The sequence below is a fragment of the Opisthorchis viverrini genome (assembly GCF_000715545.1).
Source record: "Opisthorchis viverrini unplaced genomic scaffold opera_v5_31, whole genome shotgun sequence".
Taxonomy (NCBI): domain Eukaryota; kingdom Metazoa; phylum Platyhelminthes; class Trematoda; order Opisthorchiida; family Opisthorchiidae; genus Opisthorchis; species Opisthorchis viverrini.
In genome coordinates, this window is record NW_008751688.1 from 890,825 (window position 1) to 918,255 (window position 27,431).

Genomic DNA, 27,431 nt, shown 5'->3' on the forward strand with positions numbered 1-27,431 from the left:
GAAGAGGTGATAATAGATAACATGGTAGAATCCCGTGAACCATACGTTCAATGATGCTTCAATCTTGAAGTGACAACTTCGGGTCGTTTTTTATTAGAACAGGGAATTTCTACTCTGATTTCATTTGTTTACCTCTAGCCACTCGATTTGTGAGTGCGCCGGTGACCAACAAGACCGACCCCGCTGGGGAACGTGCGTTTACATGATCCACGCTGCACTGGGGAACTTTAACTCCTTCCCATTGGTTCATTTGCTTTGCAACATTCAGTTCGCTGTCGTTCGTTTCAAGCAGCCTAACAGGCATTAGACTGCATTCCACACTAACGGTGTTTGCTCTGCAAAGGACTTACGTCTTCGGGGATTCGGCCCGTCTATTTGATTCGAAGGATATTGCTCAGACACTAAGTGAAATCAGTCGAGTACCAGGACGCACCATGGTAGCAGGAATTCATACAGCACAGTTTACAATTTAGCTGAATACCTGCTGTTTTTCGATGAGCCCAGGCGCAAGATGGTAAGAGACAGATGCGTTGGAAATATTTTTAGTGGAACCAAAGCGAGATGCTGCTTTATCAAATGCCATAGCAACCGCTGTAATACCGCTTCCGAATCCTGAAATAAGGCCCCATCTTCCGCAAGCAGCAGCCTTCAGACACTGAACTGGCGCAGCAATGATTTGGCAAGGAAGCGCTTCAAATCGAATATCGGATTGATGCGCAACACTTGAAATGATGGAACTGTGCTGTGCAAGAACACAACCCTGCTTCACTCCTGCGTCGACCTGGAGCTCGCTCGACGTAATTCCGAAGATTCGCAGTTGGGTTATCATCTCAGCTTGAAAGGCAATGGTGAAGCAAACAACTTTATTCAAACAGCAAACTTTTCATGGGACAATGTATGTTACTTCTCTGTTGGCCGAGACGAGGACTTTGGTGGTGTCCTCAAACGGTTCATTGAACGATTGGTTCTGTTCATGGTATTTGGGGGCGAGATGGCTCAGTGGTTTACTAACCGGAAGGTCCGTAGTTCGAACCCGACCTCTGCCTCTCGACTTCCTCTGTCTAGGCTTGGGTAACCTAGCAGTATCCCAGCCCTCGTGCTTCATTCTAGTGGCATGGCAGTTAGGCTCCGAAATCGGTGCTACAGCTGAACGATTTTCTCATGATATTTCTCTTGGTTTTTCACTTTCACTTCGAGCGCTTCTAAATCCACACTAGTCTACAGGTATAAGCAGTATTTTCCCCCAAAGTGGTGCATCTTTCTGTCAAGGATTTTAGGTGACACTTGCATTCAGTGGATTAAAACGGTGAATGATACAGAGAAGTGAATGCAGACGTTTATTTTTCTGTTGCTCAGTATGTCATATTATGATCATGCAGTGTTCGCGCCTCTTTGTGCTTCCTCCGAACGTGTGCTTCCTGTTGGACACGCGAAGAACATTCAGAAACTATATGCTTCAATTTTTCCCACACATCACCTCCTCAACTCCGTGTATTTACCCTTTCAGTACGATGAGTTATGAGGAGCGTCGAGCTGCTGACCGTCAAGCCAAAGAGGCTCAGAAGCAGTATGACGAAATGCGATCATTATGGGCCACGGAGTTGTATCGTCTTTCCATTGCCAATCAGGTATGATGTTCGAGAAGGGTTTTTGTTCGGTTTTTCCAGACGGTTGTCGCTTAAGTCCTAATGACTATCCGCTAGTTTTTCATCGTTTTGCTCGCTATTGGCTGTGTTTTTCTGACATATCCCTACATGTGTTGTGGTATTTCATGAAAGTCGGCTGTCTCTTAACCAGCCATTGACTAAATCTCAGTGGAGAGTCAAATTATCAGAAGGAGAAGTAGTCATCATGAGCCCCAAGAAGGGCGAAACCGGTCGTGGGCTGTCAGAGTTTTCAGTAACCTTGTGAGTAGTATCCTTTATGAAAAGTAGTCATCATCTTTTTGGTAAATACACTAGCCGACAAGAACGGTTAATTGAAGAGGACTTACTGATTGATTCCTCGTCTGCCTCAAAACCTGGCCAACGTGGTGACCTGTTTACTTGACCTGATGAAGCTTTTGTGTCAAAAGCGAAACGTTGCCCAAATAATAACTACAGATTGTTTACCATACCCTTCTGGAACGAGGAGTCAGACTGTTTAGCTAACTAATCTTCGATCCCGAGAGATAGTCCGATAATTCCTCAGAGGAACGGACGTTGAATTTAAACGCACAGTTTGATCTCACAAAGTTCAACACTTGAGGCCTTTGGTCCGTGACTGACCCCTTCGGATTCCGTGTGACAATATAACGTATGGTCAAAGTGTATATTTCGGAGCCTGGTCATGTCTCTAGCATTGTTTATTTGCACTTCTAGGTAAGCATTCTCTAACATTTGTTTTCAATGAACTGTAGAATATTTGTTTAAAGAATATCGTAATCATCATATTCAGGGGCGATCCTGTTGATTCTCTCGTCAAGACCGAATTTGCGTGCCATTTAGTGTATTGCATCCAATTTGGGTTCAAGAAGAACACAAGGTTGACGGATACTCGGGGACTATGCCTATGTCATGAATCACAAGAGGAGTGAAGGCGCTCGTGAGCCGTCGACGAATTTTTGGCAACCTAATAAGTAGTATGCTTCATGTAGACAGATTATCTTTTTGACGAAATCGATGTAGTTCCCCTAAGGATTGGGGCCATCCACTCTAAGTGACTGACTTGAAATCTCCTGAAATGTCACCCACATAAACTCTTCAAAGTAAGAGAAAATCGAATATCGACATGGAAACACGGTTTGGAACTTGACGGTCTTCCAGGTAAAGCATTATAATGTCTGGCAGAATGATAGAAGCAATTTTTCGTATATTACTTTCCCACGTTTTACTCAGAGACGATCACTTCAGGCTTAGGCCTTTATGTAACCCATCTAGAAAAGGTTAGTGTATTTTTGTTGCATTTTTTGTTTCCGTCGCTGCTCATTATTTACATGCCTCTGTTATGCTACAGTATCGTGGACGTGTGTTCTGGTTTCCCCACAGTATGGACTTTCGTGGTCGCGTTTATCCCTGTCCGCCACACTTTCATCATATGGGTATGTTGGTTCGTTCGGTGCTTTCTAATGTGACCATATTTCTGAGTTCTTAGTTCTGATACGTGAACTACCGAAGTGGTCAAACGATCGATCTCTCATCATCAGTAGGCGCACTGTATTGCACACCACCCATCCATATCCCTCTCCATTGCTACTCTTTGTATTCCAGGAAGTGATGTTTCTCGAGGCTTGATCGTTTTCGCAAAAGGACTGCCGCTCGGTGAACATGGACTCGACTGGCTGAAAATTCACCTGGTGAATCTGACCGGGTTGAAAAAACGGTAAGTGTTTGAGTAATACTCAGGTGTTTATTCAGCTGTGATCGTAGTGCGCCCTTACTACAGTGTAGTCATGTGCTTGAAGTTATGGAATACACGTTCTCATCACAAAGGGCAATACAAACCGTACATCACACTGCTTCACCGTCGGTGTACAATCACTAAGTCCGTAACCAAGATCGTTTGGAACTGATTTTGCGTTGACCTATTTTCACACTGGGTATAAACGTTGAAAAGCTCACTCAGCTAAACGCATGGCTCTTTTGCCCATGCTTTGTTACTGCCAGCCTGTAACTGGTTGCGTTGCCCTCGTGTTTGGCCTGAAGACTGTTTGACTGGCTTACTCAAATCATACTGACCTCAACACCAAACGCGGTTCTCGATTGTCTACCTTGTGTGTATCAGTTACGTGATCCCATTCGGGTGACAATTGCAGCATGCTCTTGCTTCCGGTTAATCTACGACACATACACCATCTAATCTGAAAAATGACGAGTGAAGTCGTCCTTGCATCATGCAACATATTCACTGGGTTCTTTGGTAACTGATCAGGTGACTCGGATTCTGCGCATAGTGTTGCACGCACTCGAAAAGTTCCATCCCTCATGACAACTTAGTTTAACCCCAAAGAACGATGAAATCGCTATCGGAGAAGTTCCTACGTGTAAATTAACCGCCTTCAAAATAATCCCAGGACAGGTAATGTGACCTGGATGGCTCTTAAAATGAAAGAATTACATCGTGGAGCCGCATCATGTATTCAGACATCCCAATTTTGATCGCTTGGGTTTTAAATGGTGACTGAACGAACTTTTGTCTCGTAGCTGTTTGTTTATCATAATTATCCACATTCATCTGTACTGTTGTCAACCAGTTCGTTCACACTTTTTTGACACTATCAGCTGTTCGAACAGGGATCGCTTGGAGTTTGCAGAACAACTCTTGGATGATGTTTTGGATTCGGCTCGCAATCCATTCAACGTAAGTTCGCCCTTCCGTTTTTAAGGTTACTGATAACACCACTTATCGAATTAGCACCGAGAGCACTGGATTTGATGAACGCTTTTTTACTGTTCAACTCGCGCTGAATATCTTTTCTGATCTCTTCGCAGGGTCGGCGTTGGTGGCAGGAGCAAGAAGAACCGTGGCAAGTGCTGGCATGTTGCAAAGAGCTAATGGCTGCAATAGAACATCCTTCCGGGCCTCATAACTATATTTCACACTTCCCGGTTCATCAGGATGGTTCTTGCAATGGCCTACAACACTACGCTGCACTGGGTCGCGATTGCCGTGGTGCGGAATCTGTGAATTTGACTGCTAGAGATCAGCCCCAAGATGTCTATAGTGATGTTGCGGAGGTGGTGAGTACTTTGGTCCCGTCTAATTGTTCTACCTCACTTACCGACAGAAGCTGTTCGGTGCGAACGCTTGCTAGCTGCTAAACGGAAAGTCAGAATCAAATGAATTTCCGCGGCTGTAGCTTAATGATTCCCGCATAAATCTTTCCAACGGTTATTGTGTAGATAGAACTAACATAAGCTTGGTATACGACACTGGACGCAAATATTGTTGGCTGTGTTCTTTGGGTGTATTTTATCCAAGTCTTCAGAGTCAACTGCGATGATTTCAGACGTTAAAGAACCACCAGGATCTATTAGTGCACAGGTGTTGATAACCATAATACAGATCAGAAGGTGTATGCACTAATACAAGTTTTTGCTGTGGTTGACAGTAGTTTACAGAAGCGATTCGCAGCATGTGTAAAATAAAGGCAATATAAAATGTAAAGCAAGTCAAAAGGGAGCTTATCGTATGTGAGAGTCCCTTGGTGAAAGTCCGGACGGCGGGACCGTGTTTCCTCCGCAGTTTGGCTGCTACCGTATTCCATAATTGTCCGTGGACTTCGAATGTTTGGTTGACCCATTGCTCCCTGCGCGCGCGCGAGTCTGTGTGAGCTGACTGTGTTCGGTTTCCCCATATGTAGGTCCGTTTGCGTGTACGCGGGTGTCAGCACATGAGTTGTTGCTAAGCTCACTAGACGGTACAGACAATCGATGTCCCATGAGTCAGCTTAATGTGACGTGTTTGTATGAGAAAAAAAAAGACAAGGCGCGTGATCCACTGAGCGGCTGTGAGCTGAACAGTCAAGTATGTGGGTGACGGTAGCTACAGATCTCGTGCCAAGTTAATGTATGTTGAGCAGTTAAACCCTACATCAGGCTGCATAAGGGTTAAGAGTTTAAATCGCTCGTGTAAAAATGATGCCTGCAATGCCTCAGCTGCAACGGTTTTGATTTAGGTGTTAAACAGCCAATCTACTGTAGACTCGAGCGGAAATGAGCTTTTCCAGCCAGGAATTCCCCTAGCTTCTGAAAAAGAGTCTCGCATCAAAATATGGGACAATGTATACAACACGTTTCTACCTATTGAGCTTCTCGTTCTTTTTTGCAGCAACTGCGCGTGCTGCAGTGCGCATTTGGCCAAACTTCCTATTCTACAACGTGAATCGTAAGCATTTGCTTATAATTCCGCGCCCACCACCATCCTGAGGGGGTCATTAAGACGTGCAAAACTGCAGTGATACACATAATCAAGAAGTCACCAGTAACAAAGGTGCCTTGCAAAGCTGGAAAACTGGTCAGTTTGGTTGTTCGCATAAGGAGTAAAAAATTACCTGGAGTATATTCCGGCCCCTCCGAAATGAGTTTTGAGGATATCGTACGAATAGCTTCTTCCCATACGGGAGTCATTACTTGATCCAATATGGCGTCAACAACCTAATATGACGTGTATCATTGATCCTCATTTCAGTTTCATCCCGAGAGTTCTCATTTGGATGTGTTTTGCATCCGTATACTTTGGAACACATGTTTTAAAAGTGCGAACTAGGTTAAGAAGACTTCAAGGTTCGCAGGTGAACACCTGGCGTTGATGAAAAAAGCTAAAATAGCTTGAATCAGAATGTGGTTTTGTTTTATGTCGCACCTGGCATCTTTTGTTCCGGCTAGTTCTAGTGAGGATCAACTCATGAGACCTTACCCTCGTTCTCTCAACTCAGATAGTGGTCTTTGCAAAATTTAAACCGGATCACTGGAATCAGATGGTGATGAGGCTTGTGGTGAACCGGTTTTATTTTGTTCTCAAATACCATACATTGAGTAACTTGTGCGAGTTTTCCTGTGTCACCTCGAATCTCAGAAAAGCCTCAGATTGGAAAACGTGAATCTTTTTCCGTGCCGTTCAACATATATCGTCATTTTCCTTATATGTGGGTTCTTGTCCCGGTGTTAACGATTACGGATTTTACCTTTAGGTGGAAGCTCAAAGACAAGCTGATGCTGCCGCTGGAATTCCCGTTGCCAAAGTCCTCGAGGGCTTTGTCCGTCGCAAAGTTATCAAACAGTCTGTCATGACTACAGTCTATGGAGTGACACTGTACGGTGCATCCGAGCAAATTCGCCGGCAACTACGTGACCTGGAGGACTTTCCTGGTCGTGAATGGATCGGTCCTGCTGGGACATATCTTGCCCGCTTGACTTTGGCCAGTATTGGGGCTATTTTCACCTCATCTACAGAAATACAAGCCTGGTTTGGTCAGGTTAGTAACTTTTTTGCATGATGCCGTAGAGCATTGTCCCAAGGTTTTCGGTAACCTTGTGCGTAACGTGTTCCATCTAGACACTTGTGTTTACTTCTCTTACAGTACCCTTCAGGTGCGATTGGCTGTCTAAGCGGCCGGATTTTGAAGAACTCAACTTTCGAATCTTTTGTTTGGTTTTTTCGTTACCTCTGGGAACCTCCTCCTCTTGCTTATCCAGTTTGTATGCCAACACTTGCATGGTCCGGTGGACAGTAAAAGATTAACTTCCATTTCGGTTATTCCGCTTATTGGTCACAGTACTAGTCTGTCGTTTCCATTCTTGTCACTAACAGTGGATGGGATATTTTGTTGAAATATTGGTAGCTCGGGTGAGCTTATTGGTTGTTGATCAGGTGGCTGTTGGTCTGTTCGCCGAGCTTGGCAATCGAATTGCAAATGTCCCGTCACCATACGAGGAGACAGCATCAACTGCACATTGATGATGTCTCCTAGTATGGTGGCGAAACGTTTACAAGTCAGTTGCGAAGCCCGGCGAACAGATCAACAGCCATCTGATCAACAACCAATGGATGGAATATCATAACGTACTCAAATGCAAGATTACTGCATGACACGTGGTGTGTATCAGAAAATCCTAGTGCCTACATCTCAAAACCGACCGAAGTCCTACTCCTCTTCAAGGTCCACACGCTCAGTGCGCATAATCGTACATTTTCAGATCTCGTCTGTACAGCTTTGGTGAGTGTGGGCAGACGGGACAAGCAAGTAGTTAAATCGTCCATTCGAAAAAACCGCGATACTCTGTAGCTATCCATAGTTGGTGGTACCTCCGTCAAGTACCGCGGAAGGACTTCTGACCTTTAAATGGACACATAAATGCTTGATATTCTGTTTGTTTACTTTGCACAGCCATTTTTCATTTCAATTTGTTGCAGTCAACGCCGGCACATTTTTCGAAAACCACTAAAGCATATTGACACCTATTTGTTAAAATACGCCTTCTTGTGCTAAGTACTTTCGGGCCCTACTGTTTATGTACTGTTCGTTTTTCATAAGGTTTCGCACCTATCTTTGACTAGTGCTTAAGTTTTTGGCCATAAAGCCAGCTGGCGAACCCTTGGTTTTTGGAACGCTCGGTTCTTTCGCTATGGAGGGGAAAAGTTTCGGTTTCATCTGAGCCATACCAATCCGTGGGCCAGCTTCAGAAGTGAGAGTTATAGCGCACTCGGTCGTGTTGTGTGGGATCGCGGGAGTAGGGGCAGATGACGAGCATATGCAATTTCAGTGATATATGACTAATGACAATCTTCACAGCAAACGCATGACGCCGTAAAATCATGGAGACACGATCTATTTCAATGAGCAGTTAGCACTGCATTGTACAGGTCACTCGGCACACCATGGAATTCATGCAAAGACTGAAAAGCTTAACGGCCAAAGAGTGACTGCCCCACCAGTCCAATTACCCGTTCTTTTTTTAAGTGGAATTTGATACTTGCGCATTCAATATGTTTAATCAGAGCAAGCAGTTTGTGCTCTTCTTGGAAGCGCTCATCTCGGTAGTACCCTATCTCTTATAATGCAAGAAGACTCAGGCACCGATGGATTTCGCTGTCACTATATCAACTTGAACTTCAGGCACTCTTATTTAGTCTGTTTTTACTTTTCAAACACCACAGATCGCCCATCATATCTCGCGACACTTAGGTAGCCGTGTGAGCTGGGAAACTCCATTGGGTCTTCCAGTTACCCAACCTTACATGACCCTCCCCAGTGCACTGACAGCGGATCGTTTCTCGGAGTTCACACCTTCGTCTCCATTCAGTCCACCATCTCCAACTCTCCTGGGGGCATCAGCTATGGAGGTGGCCAGCCGTGTAAGGCATAACTACGCTAACTACAAGGAATTACCCGTGCCGAACCCTGTGAAACAACAGAATGCCTTCCCACCGAATTTCATACACTCCCTGGACTCGTGTCACATGATGCTAACTGCACTACATTGTTTTCGGGAAGGAATTACATTCGCCTCGGTGCATGATTGCTTTTGGACACATGCTGCAACGGTGAATGAGATGAACCGCGTAAGCTGAACTTGCGGTTAAAGCTTTGTTTATTTAGTTTGTTTTTTAGTTTAGTTTGTTTATTAGTTTAGTTTGTTTATTATAACCTGGTGATAATTTGAGGGTGTGCTAAAACTTCGCTATCGTTTTCTTAAACACTGAAGAACTTTTGTTGGGCTTGACAGTTTTCTTGCCACGAAAACACTTATTGTTAAAATTCTCTCTCGAACAAACATCCCAAACCGGATCAGGTGCACTTTCTAGTTTCAAAGTAGTTAATTCCCACACCTCTCTCAACACATTTGCTTAATCCATAGCAGTGTGGAACCTATTTTAAAGTTGTGAAATGTATTGTGTGTACTCAGTCTGAAGCGTGGAAGGAAACTATGTCAACATCGATTAGACTTTTGCTAATTCAATGCACCTTTCACACACGGTGATTCTACCATATGGTTCACATGTCTGAGCACTATATTGGACCGGTTGACAGAATTTGATAACCCTCATGCACGCCCATGATTTTACTGTCCGAATACATTTATTTCAGTCATAGGTTTGCAGACGCATCCACTCTGATCCAAGTGAAAATTTTCTGTACACACAGCTGGGGTGAATGTGGCACAGTTGGTCAGGTGACGGTTTGGTCAATAGTGTGAGTAACATCGTGTAGGATTCAGTCAGAGCGAAACGCGTAGTGAATAACGTTTTTCCTGGCTAATCGTGTCCAGCGTGTGGCTAGAATAATGGTTGGCAGTTGTTGTTGTGTCGTGATCCAGTCGCGCTATCACTAACTTCCTTTTCTGCATCGGTTTAGATTTGTCGGGAGGAATTTATTGCCCTACACAGTGAACCCATTTTGACGAATTTCGCTGACTATTTACGGTCCAAATTCGCGTACACGAAGGAGTAAGTCCCATTCTTATAGTATCTCTTCCTAAATTGCAGGATGTTTTTGGCTTTCTCGGGCAACGGAACTGCAGATGCACACACAACAGTTTTCCGATCCACGTAAAACCGCTTTTTTCCATCCCTATACTTTCGTCTCAGCACAGTTTGGAGAGCAATCGGTAGATTTACTGCTCTCCTAGAAAGATTACAACTCAGCCAGTTCCAGTCGTTGTCTAGTTGCTTTCCTCGACCTCCTAATTGTGCAAAGTGCGGTTCGTGCAGAATGCATGCATTCATATCAAGGGAAAATCGCTCTACACCCCCCCCTAGATTGCATTTCTGTCAGACCTTTGCACAGGACGACAAAATCATCATTATAACCAAGTCCGTGATCCACTTTGTGGGGCTTATTGCTTCTCCAAGGAGGCCACTTAGAGCATGTGACATAGTCTAATCAATCGCGGCAATGAGCAACATCGGCGAAAGTGGGCAGCCTTGTCGAACACCGTGGTCTCTTCCCTATATAGCTGGATGCGGACTTTCATAGCTGGTGAGATTCTGCAGCTTATCTGGCAGGCCATCAGTTTTCAAAATAGACCAAGGGCATTCCCTACTGAATGAGTCAAATGCTGCACGGAGGTTAATGAAGCAAGTGTGTGTGGCAAATGTGCAATAACCTTAGAAAGTGAACCGTATTCAGGCCATGCATGCCAATTTTGTTATATACTGTACCTTAATCAGATGGGAATACCGATATCTTGGAACGTACAGCATAGGTCAAATATCCTATGGGGTTTGTCACGAAGATCCAAAGCAGCGAACCCAATAAAACTGCACACAGTGCCTACTCGCGGTGCACTACGTTTTCTAAGGCTGCTAATTCCATTCAACCTTATACAGACACTCGTTTAAGTCTGAACGACTGTTCCATGAGCGACCGTCCGGCCGAACCTTGAGTGTGCGCGCACCATAAGTTAATAGCGATTTTAGTGCTCCAAACCGGCGGGCTCCTTCCAGGATTGTTCACTGTTATCAGTGAAATTAGTTCACCCAGATGCCTTTTTCTCCTAAGTGCACTGTAACAGTTGGTTTATCACTGTTCCTAAATAATGGTTTATCTGTTCTGCTGTATGGCTAGGGAAATCTCAGAAATGAACTCAGAACTGAAACGGGCTAAAGCTTCAGCGTTCAACGAAATTCTCGCACGGGTTCCTAAACCAGGTAAGTCCGATTTTCTGTATATTTTGGTTAGCTCAGCTTGAATCGGACGTTTCACTCCTAGGATAAACTGCGCACGGTCAGTGGATTGTATTTCCTTTTGCCAGTTAGCGTTCAGTGTTTATTGGAAAGCCATTGATAGCGTTGAAGGTGTTTGGATCTCCTCAGCGGTGTTTTTGCTAGGCTTCTGATGCCTTTGTTGGTACTTTCACACTCCGTTTACAGGAAGCAGTCTCTTATCGTCGCTTTCTCACTGTCGCAGAAGAATCAACCCGATTTGGGCGGAAATATTCTTGAGAAAGGGTATGCCTGGTTGTTATCATTCACTTACCGACCCCTGTGTGCGAAATTCGAGGTGCATCGTCAGTTGCAAACCAACAGTTAGTGATGTCAATCCAGCAACACTGCAACGAACTCGAAAATTGCGGTATCCCATATTACCTACCGTATTTCCGTTTGTTAGGTTTCCACGATGTTCCAGCGGGTCATTTGGTTAGAAATTGACCAGGATCATACTCTCACGCCGTACGCTATTGAGAAATCCAGCTACTTCATGTGAATTCACTTGTGAACCTCGAGAACAGAGAAATTTTTACGACCCGACTGCAGACCCGCCTCGATTAAAGGCTTGTGCAAGAACGACCTTGCACCTTCTTTATTCGAAAACGATAGTGAGATTGCCGTTCTAAGGACCTGTCACGTTGGTCTGTTCTATACTAATAAGCTGTAAACCGACCCACCCCTTGTTCTCCGGTTTCTGTTTATCCTGTGACTAGAAACCGACTGGTTGAATCTTCCTTGTCAGTTTGAATCAAGCATTTTTATCACCAAACTATATAATAACGATGTTTTTTCACGGATTGGGAGATATTCAACATCTGAGTGGTGTGCTGACAGACGAAAGACAAGTGCGCGCATTCATGTGCGTCGAGTTTACGGTAAAAGTATTTGCCTACACGTACTCACCTTTGCCTCCGATGTTGTGGTTGTTTTTTACTTGAAAATTGGGCAATACGACCAACATTGGATTGATGCACTGTTTCGAGAAAAACCGACATGGCGGATCGAGGGTTACACATGGGGCAATACTCCTAGTGCATCCCCACAATAATACTTTCATATATATTTAGAAAACTTTTTTAATCCGCTTGAAGATGACTCGCACTTGTCTCGCGCCCTAAGTCCATTTTTTGCCGTTTCTATGCTATTTCAATCTAAGTTCTATTTTCAATAGACGTGAGCTCTGTTGACCATGATTTGTCCTCCCCCCCCCCCTTTGTCAGGTAAATTTGATCTGAACGAAGTCCGAAACTCTACCTACTTCTTCAGCTGAATTTAGCTTGCGCAGAAAAAGCTTTCCTTCAACGTGCATTTCTTGCCCATCCCCTCAACTGCGCGCAGCCGTACTTTTGCGCCGTCATTATTCACCAGGTTCTTTCAAGCCAAGTAGTGCCGGCTATTTTTTGAAATAACGCTTTTACGTACTTCCTAATCCAATGTGATTCAGGTTGAATTTTTTAGAATATTGTCCTCTTTCGCTTCCCGTCTTCTCTCTGTCGTGAAAATGACTTGCATCACTTCCTAGAGCCCATGCGTCGTTTGTTGTAAGCCACCAAACAGATATCCGGAAGGAGGGTCTTATCTCTCAGTGAATGGGTCCTCCTCCTTTATAGGTTGTAGATGAAAACTAAGGGAAAGCCATTGGGCACACTTGGTTCTCGACAGACCATATATCAGTGTTCCACGTTAATCCTTCTTCTGAAACGGAAACGTTCGAAGGGATCCACATTGATAGTGTCGGAATTTCGGTAGTCCTAGTGCTTATATCAGTTGTGACACTACATATAAGGTCAATAAAAGCTCGGTTGATTTGTTCGTCGAGCTTGTTAATGGCTTGAAAACGCGTGCACTAACGATGCTCTGTCGATTTGTGAAGAGGCGTTAGTGAGCCGGTCCCCGCACCTGGTGAACAGATCAACAGCTAGTGAGGGACACATCTGGTCACCTAAGGAATTAAGAGTACACAACAATGAATTTCTTCCCATATATGTGAGATTCAAACGAGTGTAGTTTTCGCGGAACACATTCAACTGACTGGCTTTCCTTAAAAAAAGCCCTAATTTAATATTAATCTGCCAATGGGACATAGCGAGGCTGAGATGGCGAAATTTTACGACACCATTTTAAGAGACAATCTGCATTTTCACCACGCTATTTGATATCCCGATTGGATTAGCTATGTGAAGTGTCGGTACAGTTTTGTCCTTGTAAGCGCAATACATGTGACGACATCTATCTGTGATACTTCTTCCACTGACAGGCTAAATAACCTGCTCCTTGCTGTGGACTAGGAGTAGCACGAAAGGCACAAACTCCCATACTACTTAATATCTGCCTCCCTTGATTTCAGGAAACAACTGCTTGTTGCTAAAAGGCAATGAAACCAAAATGCCAAGGCTTTTCCGCTCCCTTAAAAAGCATTATATTTTACACATTGATCCACTAACTGGATTCGAGAGTTTCGAACGAAAGGACTGGTACCCAGTGCTATGTGTTGCTAATAATTTTAACATCTTGCATCCAGGCTCTCCCACGCTTTTCAGACGAGTGATAACTGTGAATAAGAGTTCCTGTCGATACTCTATGGTGGCAAATAGTAATAGTATTAAAGTTATAAATCCTCATTTTATCTTTCAAGGCAAATCAAACTAGGCTGGAAATCCAGGAATGATTGCACAGTCAATCTGTAGTTGATTAGCTTGTGTACTATGCCCTTCACTCGGTTTGAAATTAGTTATCCCAGAGAAGCATCTATGGGGACACATGAATCCAGCATTTCGATGTGTATAGGAATCAAACTGACTTTCTGATTATTAGTTTTCAGAGTAGTTCTAGCCAACTCTTCCTAACCTGAAACACGTGTTAGTAAATGTACGAGACCCTGTTGTATTCTCACGATGGAGCACCTCAGTGCTGAGCACTAAGGCAATAAGTCAAAGCAGTTTTCCTCGTAATGACCGTTTTTCTTTCCACTGAGATACGTGGAGAATCCGTTATAAGGACCACTTTCAGACAAAAACGCTCCCAGTAGAACAGAGTAAATAGCTTATCAGTTCACTCTGATGGTTGTTCCCTGCGGAGCTACAATTTTTCTAGCCCGTACAGGTGGTATAGATTTATATTTTCAGGATAGAAATCAGTTAAGCCTGTCGCCCGTATCCACTACACATCATCCAACCGTCCGTAAAACTGAAGGATCCGATGTGTCTGACTGCTAGTTTCACTTATGCAGGAAATCCTTGTATAGAAGTATACCACGACGGCTTACCTAGTGGTCTGTATTGCGACGATGGAACCGACCGCCAGTGGAAATCCTTCGGTAAATATACACATCGGAACAAAACTTCCGTGCATTACGGTGAGTTAAATAACCATCGGAAATATGGTGCATATACCAGTACTAGGTTTGACTGTGCGAAGTTAAAGGCAAGGAATTCACTAATGCCTGTTAAGGACTAATGGGGTAGGGAAAAACGAAGATGCATAGCAGTGGCGTCAGATAGTCGGATTTCAGAGGTTTGCGCATATCGATAAACCCAGAGGTGATTAAGAAAATCGGGAGTGCTAAAGTGTGTAAACAGATGGAGCTGCTGCCTTCCAGTGAACTGACACCACAGCTGTGTGCCAGTAGGCAGTCTGGAAATGTTTTTCTTGATAGTATGAGGAGTTTGGCGAATTTTTGAACGAATGTCCCGTCATGTAAGTGAACTCAGATTATGCCGAAAGCAATGTAGTATAGCAATAGCAAAGCATAAATAGCTCAGAAGGAGGAATAATTCAGGCAAGAGTTAGCCATCCATCTGAGAATTCGTCATTTGATGTGCCAGTGAGCTTTGAGCCTCATGACCAACGGTTGAGTGACGGCATGTCCACTCTAATTGCCAGGCAGCCGCACGTTGCTGGATGTTTAGGTGTTCAAACCGCTGGCTAGGAGGGTGCATGTTCAAATCATCCTGGAGATCTGAGATGGGCACTGCTGATGATACCCAACAGGAATGGTTTTCCTGTATGGATTGACGTAATTTACAGGGCGACTTCTAGAAATATGCCAATTGCGTTCATTGGCCGCTGATCTGTTCGCTGTGGTCGGAGATTAGGGTGCGCACTGCTAGGTTCTTCCCGCCCACCCACCCTCCAATTTGTGACCAAACTTTTGCTTGATAACTCAAGCTCGGCGAACGGGCCAACAATCATCTGCGTCGACATCGATCACCTCTCAAAATAGTACCAGTTGTTCCAGAAATCTTCAGAAAACGATAGCTTTTTAATAGACTCCAAGCGCTTCCCGGATTATCTGACACAAGCTGTTGCTCATTAGCAGCGATGGAAACTGGGTTACTCCGGTCTTAAGAGTACGCTGAGTGTTCTAGATCATAATGAGGAGTTTCAGAGAAATGTACAACTTGGGACAATGGTGAAGTTTTCCGAATCCGCTGTCCTGTCGGTTTACTGATTAGTAATCGAGGCCTAAGCACGTGGATAATCTGTGAAAAGCTGAGGCTAATCGTGGATGGTCTCATTCATTTGTAGAAAACGCGAAAACATAGATGAAAGTGATTAGGCGGTTTGCCCCCTCCTAATTGGACAGAAATTTAGCATAACGCAATAAGCCTGGTCAACCTCATCGAAACCGGTTGAACGGTTTAGGACGGATATGGAAAGTGTCCTGTCTATGAGAGGGTCGGCTATTTTTCACTTTTCGAGTCAGTTCATTTCCTGCTGGCTTAGTGAAAACGGATCTATCGCTTGTAGGAGTGGAATATTTCGAATCTTATTTGTCAGTGGCAGTACTTCCCGAAAAATGCTCTTCGTGAAGAAAATCATGTAATCACCATGCAAAAATATCATTCTAAAAAATCAACATTCTGATTCCTCGGGCGCAGAAACTAGCCAACCGAGTCGATCACCGCGTGTTCAACATCCGGTGCCTTCGGACTAATGCGATCCCACGGTCTTTTGTGATTCAATCGCTTGACAATAGCTACCGATCCCGGGTCGCAGAGCGAACAGTCTCGCACTTTTTGTGTATTCATTCCTGACTGTTCTACACAATGAATCCTTTGATGTAATAATCTGGATATGTGTAACGGGAGCTATACGCCCCAAACATAAAGGCTTTCCTGCTAATTCACGTGAACGCCAAGACAGGAGGTTGAAGGGATGGCTCAGAACATCATGTCAGGCATTATCCAGTCGCCATTCAGCAGTCCGGGTTGCATGGATAATATCACTGTCAACATTTCCTCAAAGAATTTGGATGAACCAGAGATTCAAATGCTAGGACTAAGCCTCAATATCCAGCTAAAGTCAACCATACCCAAGGCCATTATTCCAGAAACCAAACCAGTTATCCGCCATTTGACCCCTGACGCTGTAAGGCGAGCTAGATTCAAGACTTCCAGCATAGTACAGCCACAATAATCTATTGCAGTCACTACGCTGCTGTCTCAAAAAAAGAAACCTATTCGCATTTGAATGGCAGATTATTAGAATGTCGGATGATAAGTGCTCTCGTCGGAACACACTTGGTTTTGACAGGAGGTTCAACTGAAGCGAACCCTCATAAACAGGAGGTTAAGCTGGAATCAGTTGAGTTCTTTGTCAAAAGCAAATTTATGCACAAACTAGAGTATTTGTTAAATTCTGTCTAACGTGCGGTTGATGCAAATTCGGAGACCGCGCCTATCTGATGAGTAGTAACCGATTGTGGCCATTGAGGAGTCTTCAGCAACATTATAAGTCGTGTGCTACGTTTACAGAATATCACTCCTTGACAAAAACGGATTATGAAAATAAGTTCCTTGAACATTTCGTGGATGGGCCACATTAACTCATAGCAAAACTTAACTCAAAAGATGCGCTTAACAATGTCGGGTCTTGCGTGAATCAATACATACGATCAACCAATGGGAATCATGGTCGTTCTGCTCGGCCCTTAAATCGTAATAGCAACCGAGCATCGAGATTCTAACCTGCCAGAAACTCACAGGGAAAGGACCTCAATGAGAACGGTCATGGGATGTACTGTCTCATGGATTCGCAGACTATCGAAATTCCTTATTCGAATTTTCCAGCCGCTCCAGAGCGACCTGGAATGATCATTCGATTTTGTTAACCAACTTGAACGAAACGCGTTACGCACAATGGATATCTTTCTGTTTTTTTGTCATCAATGCACACGAAAGTTGTGAACTTTTGTCGGATCTGTTGGAAAATGACGCATCCTTAGCCACCCTCACTAACGAGTTACCAACCAAAATACTGTCAGGGATCAGGCTTTGTTCAGGCTCGACTCATTTCCCATTCAGAGAAATGGAGTAGCCATAGGTTCCCCGATCGCACCAAATGTAGCCAATATTCCTCATCGCGTGACGGCAAGGTCAGTGTTGACAAAGACGATTCACTGCTGCACAACCACTACACACAACCCAGAAGCTGAGAAACTGTTTGTCATCGAAAACAGTCCTGGATCAGTAGCCTGGAGAATCCCGTTCTTGACGGATATTCGGTACTAGATATTCGTGCTATCCTCCATACCATAATAGCGGTATAGCCCATCATAATGTTAAAATGGTAATACTAGTGGCTGCTAGGCTACTTGGATATGAGACATAAAAAACTGAGTCACAACTAGTAAGTATTCAGCAGTAACATTTACACCCAATTTTCGCTCCCCACTTCAGTCAGGCATGTTCACTTCTTGCTTGTAACTCATGGCAACTGGTCCAAGTGCCAGTTGATGACCCTGGAAGCCTCGTCGTTCTGAGAATGATCATTAGCATTTCGCGCATATTTCCATCAGAACGACTAATCCGTTTGGTGATTTGATGAAAACGTTTTACCTATTGGTTCACACCTTTATCCGTGATTATTTGTCCTGTGTCCGGTTACACCAATCCCAACTTCCTACTTTCTAACGGTTGGTTCACCTCGGGCAACCTTTAGTGACCGAGTGGGAACAGTGTCATTCGCTCCTAGTGAACGAGCCAATTCGTGGCTCCATTACATTATGCATCGTAAAATAGAATCCACCGACGATACCCAGCGATTTGGCACCATCTCCTTCCGAATTTGGGGTGTTAAAAATTATATGCATGACTGACAGTCCATTTTGACGAGAAATCAATGCGGCCGTTTAAATCCATGGACACCTTCACATTGTTATCGCCACTGCCAACGATAACTTCAGCTCTCCTGACTATGGCATCCACGTAAGATCCAAGCAAAAGTACTATCTTCCTTTCTTGCACAGGACCGCTTGTATCTACTTCTTATTGAGATTATTGGTAGCCCAAATGTTGTCAAAGAATCGACAACGATCCCCGCCTTAACGATCTTGTCTCCTACCAGTCCATCAAAACCAGAAGTAAATGGGAAACAACGGTGTCTATGTCGACGATCTGATGTCTTTTCTTTTTCAAACCGTTCTGTCAAAGGAGAAAGCGTTTTAAAGGACGATGATGAGCGGTAACGAAACGTTGCTGCTGCCAACTATGGCTGGATTAATTCTAACGTGAGACTCTGCACACTTCGTAAGCGCACCAAAACTGTCCATTCATAACCATCCTTTTGGGTGGAGTTAAGAAATATTCTATCGTGTTTTAATGTTTCATTTGGGAGACGAACACGCTTTGTCTGTCGATGTTCTTCCCGGAACACCGATTTTATTGCAATACAGGCCAGATTTTTCCATTACACACTTGTATTGCAGTGAGATGTTGACAAGTGGAAGTCTATCACACTGTCTTACCTTGTGGGGTACCTCGTACTGGCGTTGCATCGTCTGAATAACGTTGTTCGACCGTGCGTTGTCCAAGCATTCTTTTGGCTGCACTCCTGGTTTATACTGACACCTTGTGTGACTGGATGGGCAAAAACTAACTGTTCATAGGACCCGTGGGTACAAATACGACCGTGCTCTCCATACACTGTTACCGGATTGGAAAGTGCAGACCCTACGTGGTGTGTTGAAGTGTGATGAGAATTCTGTGCAGTCTGATACATCGTGATTGAATCTTCTCTCGCACATGTTGGATGAGGTAAATAAGAGGCACAAGGTCGTCTCAATTTAGGCGTAGCGGATCCCGAGTATGACGAGGAACTGGTTGAACTTGAAGAGCTCACTGAAGAGGTTTCTGAGGATGAACACGAACTGTCATTTGATTCGCTGTTTTCACTTGAAGAGGAAGACGAGTAAGGTGATCGCTGTCGTCTCGACAAAGACCGTGCGCCACATTTTTCACATGTGTGTTGGACCTTAATTCTATCACAACAACAAGGCTGGTTAGGCGAATAAAAAACCGGATTGATCTGGTTAAAGCAGCAGCATCTTGGTGCACACGCGAAAGGTACACAATGGTGGTGAGGATCACGTGATGCTTTGGAAGACATCGAAATGGTATGGGAAAGTGGAATATAGTGAGAAAACGGATATGGTTCCGTATTGCAGGGCTGTACAAATGGATAGGTGAAAGGTGGTACAGTATCCTCACTACTGTTTTCCTTAATGTTTACAGAAACCGATGGAATCGCCTGTTTAGTAGTCTTCTCCTCGAGTTTTGAACTAGGCATAAAGCTGTATGCATCCACTTCAATCGCCTTATCTTCGCCGTTTGGAGTGACAGTTCCGGCGGTCGATATCGAGAGAGATGGTGGTTGGTCACTGGTACTGACTTCTTGAGAAGCCGTAGCTTCTATTTTTGACGAAGATTCTACTCTTTTTTCGTCTCGTTTAGCCTCCTGGAGTCCGTATTTAGATGACCAGGTTCTTCTCTCCGCCACCGCATGTTCCGTCATGGCTAGTATTGCTTTCAGATCTTCTTGAACCTTGGATTCTAGTCTTTCCCTTCGTCGCTCTTTATAATCCACGGACATCGTCGCTACTTTACATGTCTCCTCTTTTGCGCCGTCTGGGTCTTTGGTGTCAGATCTTTCGTCTAGCTCTTGAAACTTTTGGTCCCCAAAGTTGGATGGGATTTCTCCTGCCGGTGCTTCTCTTTCCTGCTCAGACTTTCTAACGCCCAATTTTTTTAATTCCTCACACCATTTTTTCTCAGCCTCAGTTCGTCTCGCATCGCGCCCGGCTTGGAGTTTTTGTGTCGTGTAACTTGTTGTAGGTACATTATCTGGCTCCGGGAGCGCATAAACCGTGGGTTTTATTTGACCTGCCGAAAGCTGCGCCGCTTTACAGTGGTCCGGAAGTGGAGCCATGAGGAAGTGGAATGTATCTGCTTGTTTACGTCTCTCAATATCGAGCCTTTGTCGATCGTTTTTCTGGGAATTATTTGTACACTTTGAAGATGTCCCATCAGCCAAGTAAGTTGGTCCTAAATCACTTGATTCGGCACAATTGTTATTTGAATCCCCAATACGAGATGGCCATCGATGAACTGTTTTACCAGCCGCATCCGCCGGTGATTTCTTTGAAAAGCCTACATTGTGGTTTTCATAACTGGAACAGCGAAGACCGAAATGCCCTGAACTATTGGCTGATGGATAAATTTGTTGTGTTCCGAACTGCGTCCACTGAATTTGAGTTTCGGGTAGGTTCGACTGCTCCGAAATGCTGGAGCAGATATTTTTATTGGAGCAGTTAGGCCTGGCAGTTGAATCACTTCTCCAGACTCGCTTTGAATTAGCTGTGATAGTACTATTATTCAATACGGGAGATAACTTACGTGTTGTTGTCCGGTTCGAACGATGCTGGTATCTTGTGTTCTCCATACTCGCGTCTCCTGAGCCGCCAACAACGGTGTGTGGTGTTCCGTTATGCGAATTCGTTGGCACTTGGTTTAACGACTTTTTCTTCCTCAAAGAATACGCATCTCCGCTTGCATTTCCGTTATGTGACTTCCTGCAAACAGACCTTCCGCTGTAGTTAAGTCGCGATCCGGGATTCACTGTCAGTCTTTCTTTAACTGGCTGCTCCTTTGACAAATTTGAAATAGTCTCTTTGGCGTGGTTTGGGTTCACGAAATTTCTAGGAATCAAGATTTCCGTAGCTTTCGGTGCATCTGGTGATTTGATACCGCCAGTACCGAATTCGGTGGACCTTGAGCCGGTTGGCGCAGTAGCTGCTAATTTATGTCCCACTCTGGATTGTGTTGCGCTTTCTGAGTCGACATAAGCAATACGATAATACCGCTGCAGTCCCTGTGGTGGTTCATTGATACTTTTGGAATTCGGACCTTCAATCATGGTGGGCAAGGTGGGTGGTGAAGAACATCGACTCGATGGACTCGAGCTGACTAAGTCGGTGGGATTAATATCAAACACAGATTCTTCTACTTCACTAATTGGTTTGCTGGGTTGGGCTTTTTGGTTAACATCTTGCTCATTAGGGGTGAATTTTCTGGGTGACTTTATTTTTTTCAGTAGTTTCGATGTACTGCTCTGTCTGCCGATCTGAGACACCGGTCTAGGTAGATCCTCATTTGTTGGGCTGGAGACATCTGACGACTGTCGTGGGGCAGCATCGAAAATCAGCATATCATCTTCGTGTTTTGCTACCGAACACGCTCTCCTAGACGCATCGGGTTCTTCTGCCAGCCTAAAAACTTTACCTGGTGTGGGTAGATTTGTCGAAGATGACCTTCTCATGAAATTCGGATGCTTCTCTTGTCTCTCACCCGAGGAAGTAGCATTAATCTGGTCGCAGCGTGCAACGGACCTACTTCGAACCTGTATTCCTGAATAATTTTTCGTACGGACACCCAAATGCTGATCACTAGATGGCTTTCTCGCACCAAACTGCGGTCGTGTGATAGAACTTGGATGTCGAGTAATTGGAGTGATTTTACTGGGAAGATCTTGGACAACCTTGTTCAATTCTTGCACCATTGTGTTTTGCTCAGCCAGTGTGGTTGACATTAACTCGATTTTTTTGGCTAGTGCTGTCAGCGACTCGTGAATTTGACAGAATTCTTCTTTCGCATTTTTGGCACCAGTTAGTTGCTGTCTGCTCAAAGTAACCAGACGTGTTTTGATTGCATTAATTTGTTTTTGGTTAGAGTAAAACCGAGCCCGTATTACATTGTGATCTCTTTTGTTGTCGGCGGGTACACGAACCCGACTGAAAGTTTCTAGTGTATCTCTAACAGTGTTATCTGTTTCGTCCGTTTTGTTTTGGTTGGAATCGCAATCCGTGTCTGTGGTCTGACTGAGCGATCCCGGCGGCCATTCTTTCTGTGAAATGGGCTCAGTAGAAGATTGTGAAACTTCAACTGGATTCCTTTCCCTAGTTGTTTCACCCGTTATACACCGAATGATTCTCTGAATAAGACCACTTTGTCTAGTTTTCGTGGATCTACAGCGTACCTCATTACTTCCTCGAAAATCGTGCTGCTTCAGAATTTTCCGCAGAGGATCCCTATTATAAGTATCCACATCTCCTCTATAACGATACAATCCGGAATTCACTTCGCGGCGATCACCGCGAAAACCAGAAGAGTCATATACTTTTGGAAGAACCTTTTCACATTTCCCACTGGCAGTTTTTTGTTCATTAGCCCATCTTACGCACGCCCTTGAAGGAATTCTGTCGCCATGTGCATCCCTAGACAATGCTATAGTTTTGGGACTTAATTCCAGTTTATTTCTATCATTGTCTGAGTCTTTCGAGTGGCGAACGTACGAGGAGAAAGTTCCTGTGAAGGCTTTGTCGTCCTCGACCGCAGGACCAATGTATGGAACTGGGGTTTTTTCATTCAACGTGGTGTTGTCAAACAGTCGTAATTGGCCGGCATCTGAAGACTCCTCATTGTTCACTCTATATCCATCCACACACTCATTTACGGTAACCTTGTTACTATTTTCGACACCAGCGTTTCCCTTCTGAGCGGATTCGCTTTTGGGCGAAGTCTGAGCTTCTTTTTCGGTTCGTTCAGCAGCCAAATATTGTGGCTTCGGTATTTGGAGTAGCAAGCTATCAGACGTTGCGATTGGAGGTGCACTTTTTGAGGGACACAAGGGCGGGGCTTGTTGCCTTTGTTCTAATTCCGTATGTGAACGTGCACTTGATTTCGGACGTAGATTGGCCTCAAATGCCTCCGGCCGTCCAGTGTGACCATAAGGACTAGTAGTATAGATTGTTGGTGGCATTCGACCAGGTCTGGACGAAACATAAGTTTTATCGACGTGCGTGTCATGATGTAAGTTTCGACAAGCTAACGTGCGTAATAAAAAAGCACGATTTGGTTGCCCTTGCAGTGAACTGATGCAACGACGATCTGCATGCTTCTGGCTTGACAACTTTCCTTGGGAAGTTACGGTGTAAGTGCACTCTCGTTTGGGATCTTTTTCGATCATCGAGCCACCGCTGACTGTTTTACCTTGATGACGTTCCATTTGAGATAGGGTGAACTAACAAACTAAGGCGTGAGCAGTCTGTAGGAAATACCGGTTTTGTGGAACATGCTCGCCCTAATCGGTTAGGCCTAGATTGTTAGTTCATGCCCGCTGCTGCAAAGTATTGATTATTTAAAAAGACCCCGCTTATGCCGCCACGTGACTTGTAGCGCTGATTTGACTAGCGAATTACGTGTGAGGGTGACTCCTCCGGTCTTTCGCGTTGGAAACCATGGTGAAGCACGTGAGGTCTCACACGACGAGTCCAAACCACTATCTATAGGCGACGATTGACCGTCCATCCAATTACGTCTTGTTTTAAGTCACATTGGCCGAAACAACTCTGTGTAGTGATATGAATCACTCCACTGTCATGTGACCACAAATACGTCACTTCATGCTATACGACCAAATGTGCATTTGGTGGCTAACCGGTCCTGTTGGCTGGTCCGTTGGGCTCAGCTAAAAGCTGGGTAGAATGCACCACTGGAAGGGGCGTTGTTACAACGCACAGTTCCCATAGTTCAAACTGTCAGAAAGCTGTCTATAACGATAGTCTGCTTCTTGGCCCCATCGAAAGTTGTTTCTGTTAGAACAAAGATATGACCAGGTGAAATTAGTAGGATGCTCCCAAAGAGACAAAATACATTACTATCTCTAAAACCATATAATGTATGAGAAGGTTATGCGTAATATATGAACGAGGCCGATAGGAACCGTTTCACTTGTGTGACAGAGAGGTACCATTCACTCTACCGCCTCAAATTATCTTTGTACCTTCGCATTGCCGTTGTTACAACGAATTCATCAACAAACGGAAATAAATCTATACACCAAAGTTCGAATGACTTCAGCTGATAGGAGAGAAACAGACTGGTGAGAAACCTAACGAGTCGGAAGAAACGTCGGCATCATGGAAACACCAATCAACCGGCCAGATGCTGATTTGAGCTATGTAGTCCACTTCCCCCAATACGCAGTGAAGGTCCACTGGACTTATTTGCCTACAGTCGCAGAAACTGTTGAGGGCCATGAAGCAATTGCAAATTAGGAAAGCAACAAGATTGGACAGTTCATACGCAGAACTGCTCGAGCTGGTAGGACCGACACTGAAGAACGAATTTCACCTGGTATGCAGAATTACGGAGCTGCAGGACGTTCCACGAGATTTCAAGGATACTACGAAAATTCCTCTGGATGAAGGGAAAGGAATTCGAAAGAAAACGAGCAATTACGGCAGAACCAGTCTCAGATGCAAATTAGGCAAGATTATGGCTCCAACCCTAACCAACCGCTAGCCGGTGGCAGTCAAGGGATAAAGTCCCCGAGCAGCAGTGTGGATTTCGAAGTTGTCCACACAGAATTGACTTACTCTTTTCTGCAAGACAAGAAAAATGTTGTGTATAGAACCAAACGCCCCGGGAACCATTTTTGGATTTTACCAAAACCCTCAACTCATTCAACAGACAAGCGCTGTAAAGTCATATGAAACTGGTCAACCTAATCGAGGCCTTCACCCTGTACTGGTCAACCTAATCGAGGCCTTTCACCCTGTGATGAAAGCTCGGGTGAGCGCCTGCAAAACTAGCTCCAACGACCTGTTACTCGATGCCAGAGTGAAGCAGGGTTGTGTTTTTACCCAAGATCCGTACAGTCCTTGTTTAATGCCACTTAAGCGGAGGCGTTCGCCACTGCGAATTCAACACTGGATGAATGCTTACTTGTTCAGTTGGAAGCCTCACGTGGCCAAAACATTGCTGCGCAGGTTCAACCTTACTATGCTCCATTCTATGGACGACTCCGCCATGTTCTCCTATTCTGAAGCAGAGTTGCAGAGGCTGGCTATGGCGCTCGCTTCAGCGGCATTTCGCTGTAACTTAAATAATTCTAAAGCGCTTGTTTTACATCAGCATGCACCGATGATTCAATTCAAAGCACCACATGTACTGCTAAATGGTTGTGATATAGCGGCCTGCAGTGATTTCCGCTATCTTCACAACACGCTGTCAACAAACCTGAAGCTTGACAATGAAATAAACGCACGGATTTGAAAAAACCAGCATGCTATTTGCTCATCTTGAGGGACGCGTCTGGAGCAATCGCCAACTGTGCATAGGCACCAAGACTGCAGTGTATCGGAATGTTGCGCTGTCTTCACTGCTGTGCAGCAGTGAGACCTGGACGCCATAGAGACGGCGCGTTCCCGTTCTTGACCGATTCCATTTGCACTGTTTGTGCAAATTTTTTTCGGAACAACTGGAATGACAGTCCCGAACGCTGAAGTCCTTCTAAAGACAAACGTTGCTGAAATTAAATGCAGTCTGAGATGAAATCAGCTGCGCTGGTTAGACAGCCTGAAATGAATATCCGAAACCCTCATCCCAAAACAACTTGTAACGGTCAAAGGAAGAACAAATTCGAAATCGAAGACACCAGAAATTCCGTTACTGAGACAGCCCTCATTATTTAAGTTGAAAAAACGTTACTTAAATTTTAGGTAATGAAAGAACCTGGCAGTCGACAGAACGGCATTCAGAGCAACTATTGAAGCAGGCATGAGACTGAGACGCAGCACGTCGCAAGGCCGAATCTCCACGATGCAGCCTCGACCGTATGGACTTGCGCAACACACAGACGCGTATGCCTTATCAGGACGGGTCACCAGCTCATCTTCTGGTTCACCTGCTAAACGCTGTTGACCAATCGCAACTCCGTCCCGTTTGGAGCTTTGTCCTTCAGACAAGGTTATAGATAGATCAGATAGACTGAAATTACTTGAAGCAATAGTGCTCAATTCCACTAAGCTTGTATTGTACGCTCAGAAGGACTAGAGATCTAACCCGAGACTACTTAGTTTTGTTGACTGGTCAAGTTATTTTTTTATTTTCATATAGACGCTGTAACCAGTCTTGCAAACTGTTTCATTTTATTCCGCCTTGCACACAATGCGACAGACAACGAATCAACTCATCCCGCAAAACTGCTGTTTCTATTGCCCTGTTGAGGTCCGTAGGATTGCCCATGCCTAGAGGAATGTTACTTATGAAAGAACTTTCAAGTATTCATGGCTGATAGTTACTTCGTAATCGAGTCAGAAAATATGGAGGATACCATTGGTAAATATAAATACTGAGACGGTCCTCAACAAAATCCCCTCGCTCTAACGCGGTCGTCGAAATATCCCAGTAACACTGCAGACCCACCCACCCTCCCGCCCCGGCTGAAGGCAATCGCAGCACTCGAGAAAATTGCTTCAAATGTAACGCAGAGATTTCTATACAGTGGGAGGGACGGGTCCCGGGTTTAGCATGTTCATTGCATGAAGTTCCATTCACATCCCAGCTACTGTGATTGTTCAGCAATGGGAGAAAAAGTGAACCATCGTTTGGGGGTAAAATGGCGTTTTTCGCCGCAACACTGAGCAAATTTATTTCATCAATCAACTAGCACTCACGCATCAAAGCTGTCGCCTCCAAACTGTACTTACCCAGTCTCTCATTCCTCTCCATCAAAGTAAGCCAGAATAGGAAAGAGTAAGTCATTATTTGGGATTTCGGGTAAACGGTCGGACAGTAAGAAAGAAAGTAAAGCAAGCCCCGGTTGTGTCATAGTTACAGGAAAAGTTTGTGACCATTCCCAGGAGGCAATCGTTTATGCCGCATGCTCGGTTCAATGCACCAGTGAAGGGGCTATTCTTAGTTCATGTTAGATCTTACTTACTGTAACTTTAACAGTTGATGGGTAGTGTTTCGGAGAGTGAAAAACACTGAAGGCTATCTGATAGTAAAGTCCTATTTTACTTGAGTTCAGCAAGCCCATCATCATCGTTGTCAGTTGTAATAACCGCGTACTCGTCGTACAGTGGTTGTAGCTGCCACAGTTTCGTTCACCGATGATTT

The 27,431-nt window shown here is 44.5% G+C and overlaps 3 protein-coding genes across 3 annotated transcripts in view; 1 reads left to right on the forward strand and 2 right to left on the reverse strand.

Moving 5' to 3' along the window:
• T265_02565 (hypothetical protein) overlaps positions 1-12,658 on the forward strand; it is a gene marked incomplete at both ends in the record, with an annotated part of 41,579 nt that extends 28,921 nt beyond the window's left edge. The window contains 10 exons of the mRNA XM_009166844.1: positions 1,445-1,628; positions 2,995-3,079; positions 3,249-3,360; positions 4,260-4,338; positions 4,470-4,718; positions 6,671-6,955; positions 8,638-9,042; positions 9,836-9,927; positions 11,048-11,130; positions 12,411-12,658. Of these exons, the coding sequence (XP_009165108.1) occupies positions 1,445-1,628; positions 2,995-3,079; positions 3,249-3,360; positions 4,260-4,338; positions 4,470-4,718; positions 6,671-6,955; positions 8,638-9,042; positions 9,836-9,927; positions 11,048-11,130; positions 12,411-12,460 (1,624 nt within the window). The remainder of the gene's footprint in view (positions 1-1,444; positions 1,629-2,994; positions 3,080-3,248; positions 3,361-4,259; positions 4,339-4,469; positions 4,719-6,670; positions 6,956-8,637; positions 9,043-9,835; positions 9,928-11,047; positions 11,131-12,410) is intronic.
• T265_02564 (hypothetical protein) overlaps positions 1-17,147 on the reverse strand; it is a gene marked incomplete at both ends in the record, with an annotated part of 47,128 nt that extends 29,981 nt beyond the window's left edge. The window contains 2 exons of the mRNA XM_009166843.1: positions 4,760-4,792; positions 17,085-17,147. Of these exons, the coding sequence (XP_009165107.1) occupies positions 4,760-4,792; positions 17,085-17,147 (96 nt within the window). The remainder of the gene's footprint in view (positions 1-4,759; positions 4,793-17,084) is intronic.
• A 1,786-nt stretch (positions 17,148-18,933) lies between these two features.
• On the reverse strand, positions 18,934-23,532 carry T265_02566 (hypothetical protein; the record flags this gene model as incomplete). Its single annotated transcript, XM_009166845.1, has 1 exon — positions 18,934-23,532. The coding sequence occupies one exon, from the start codon at positions 23,530-23,532 to the stop codon at positions 18,934-18,936; it is 4,599 nt and encodes a 1,532-aa protein (XP_009165109.1).
• Positions 23,533-27,431: the final 3,899 nt, after the last annotated feature.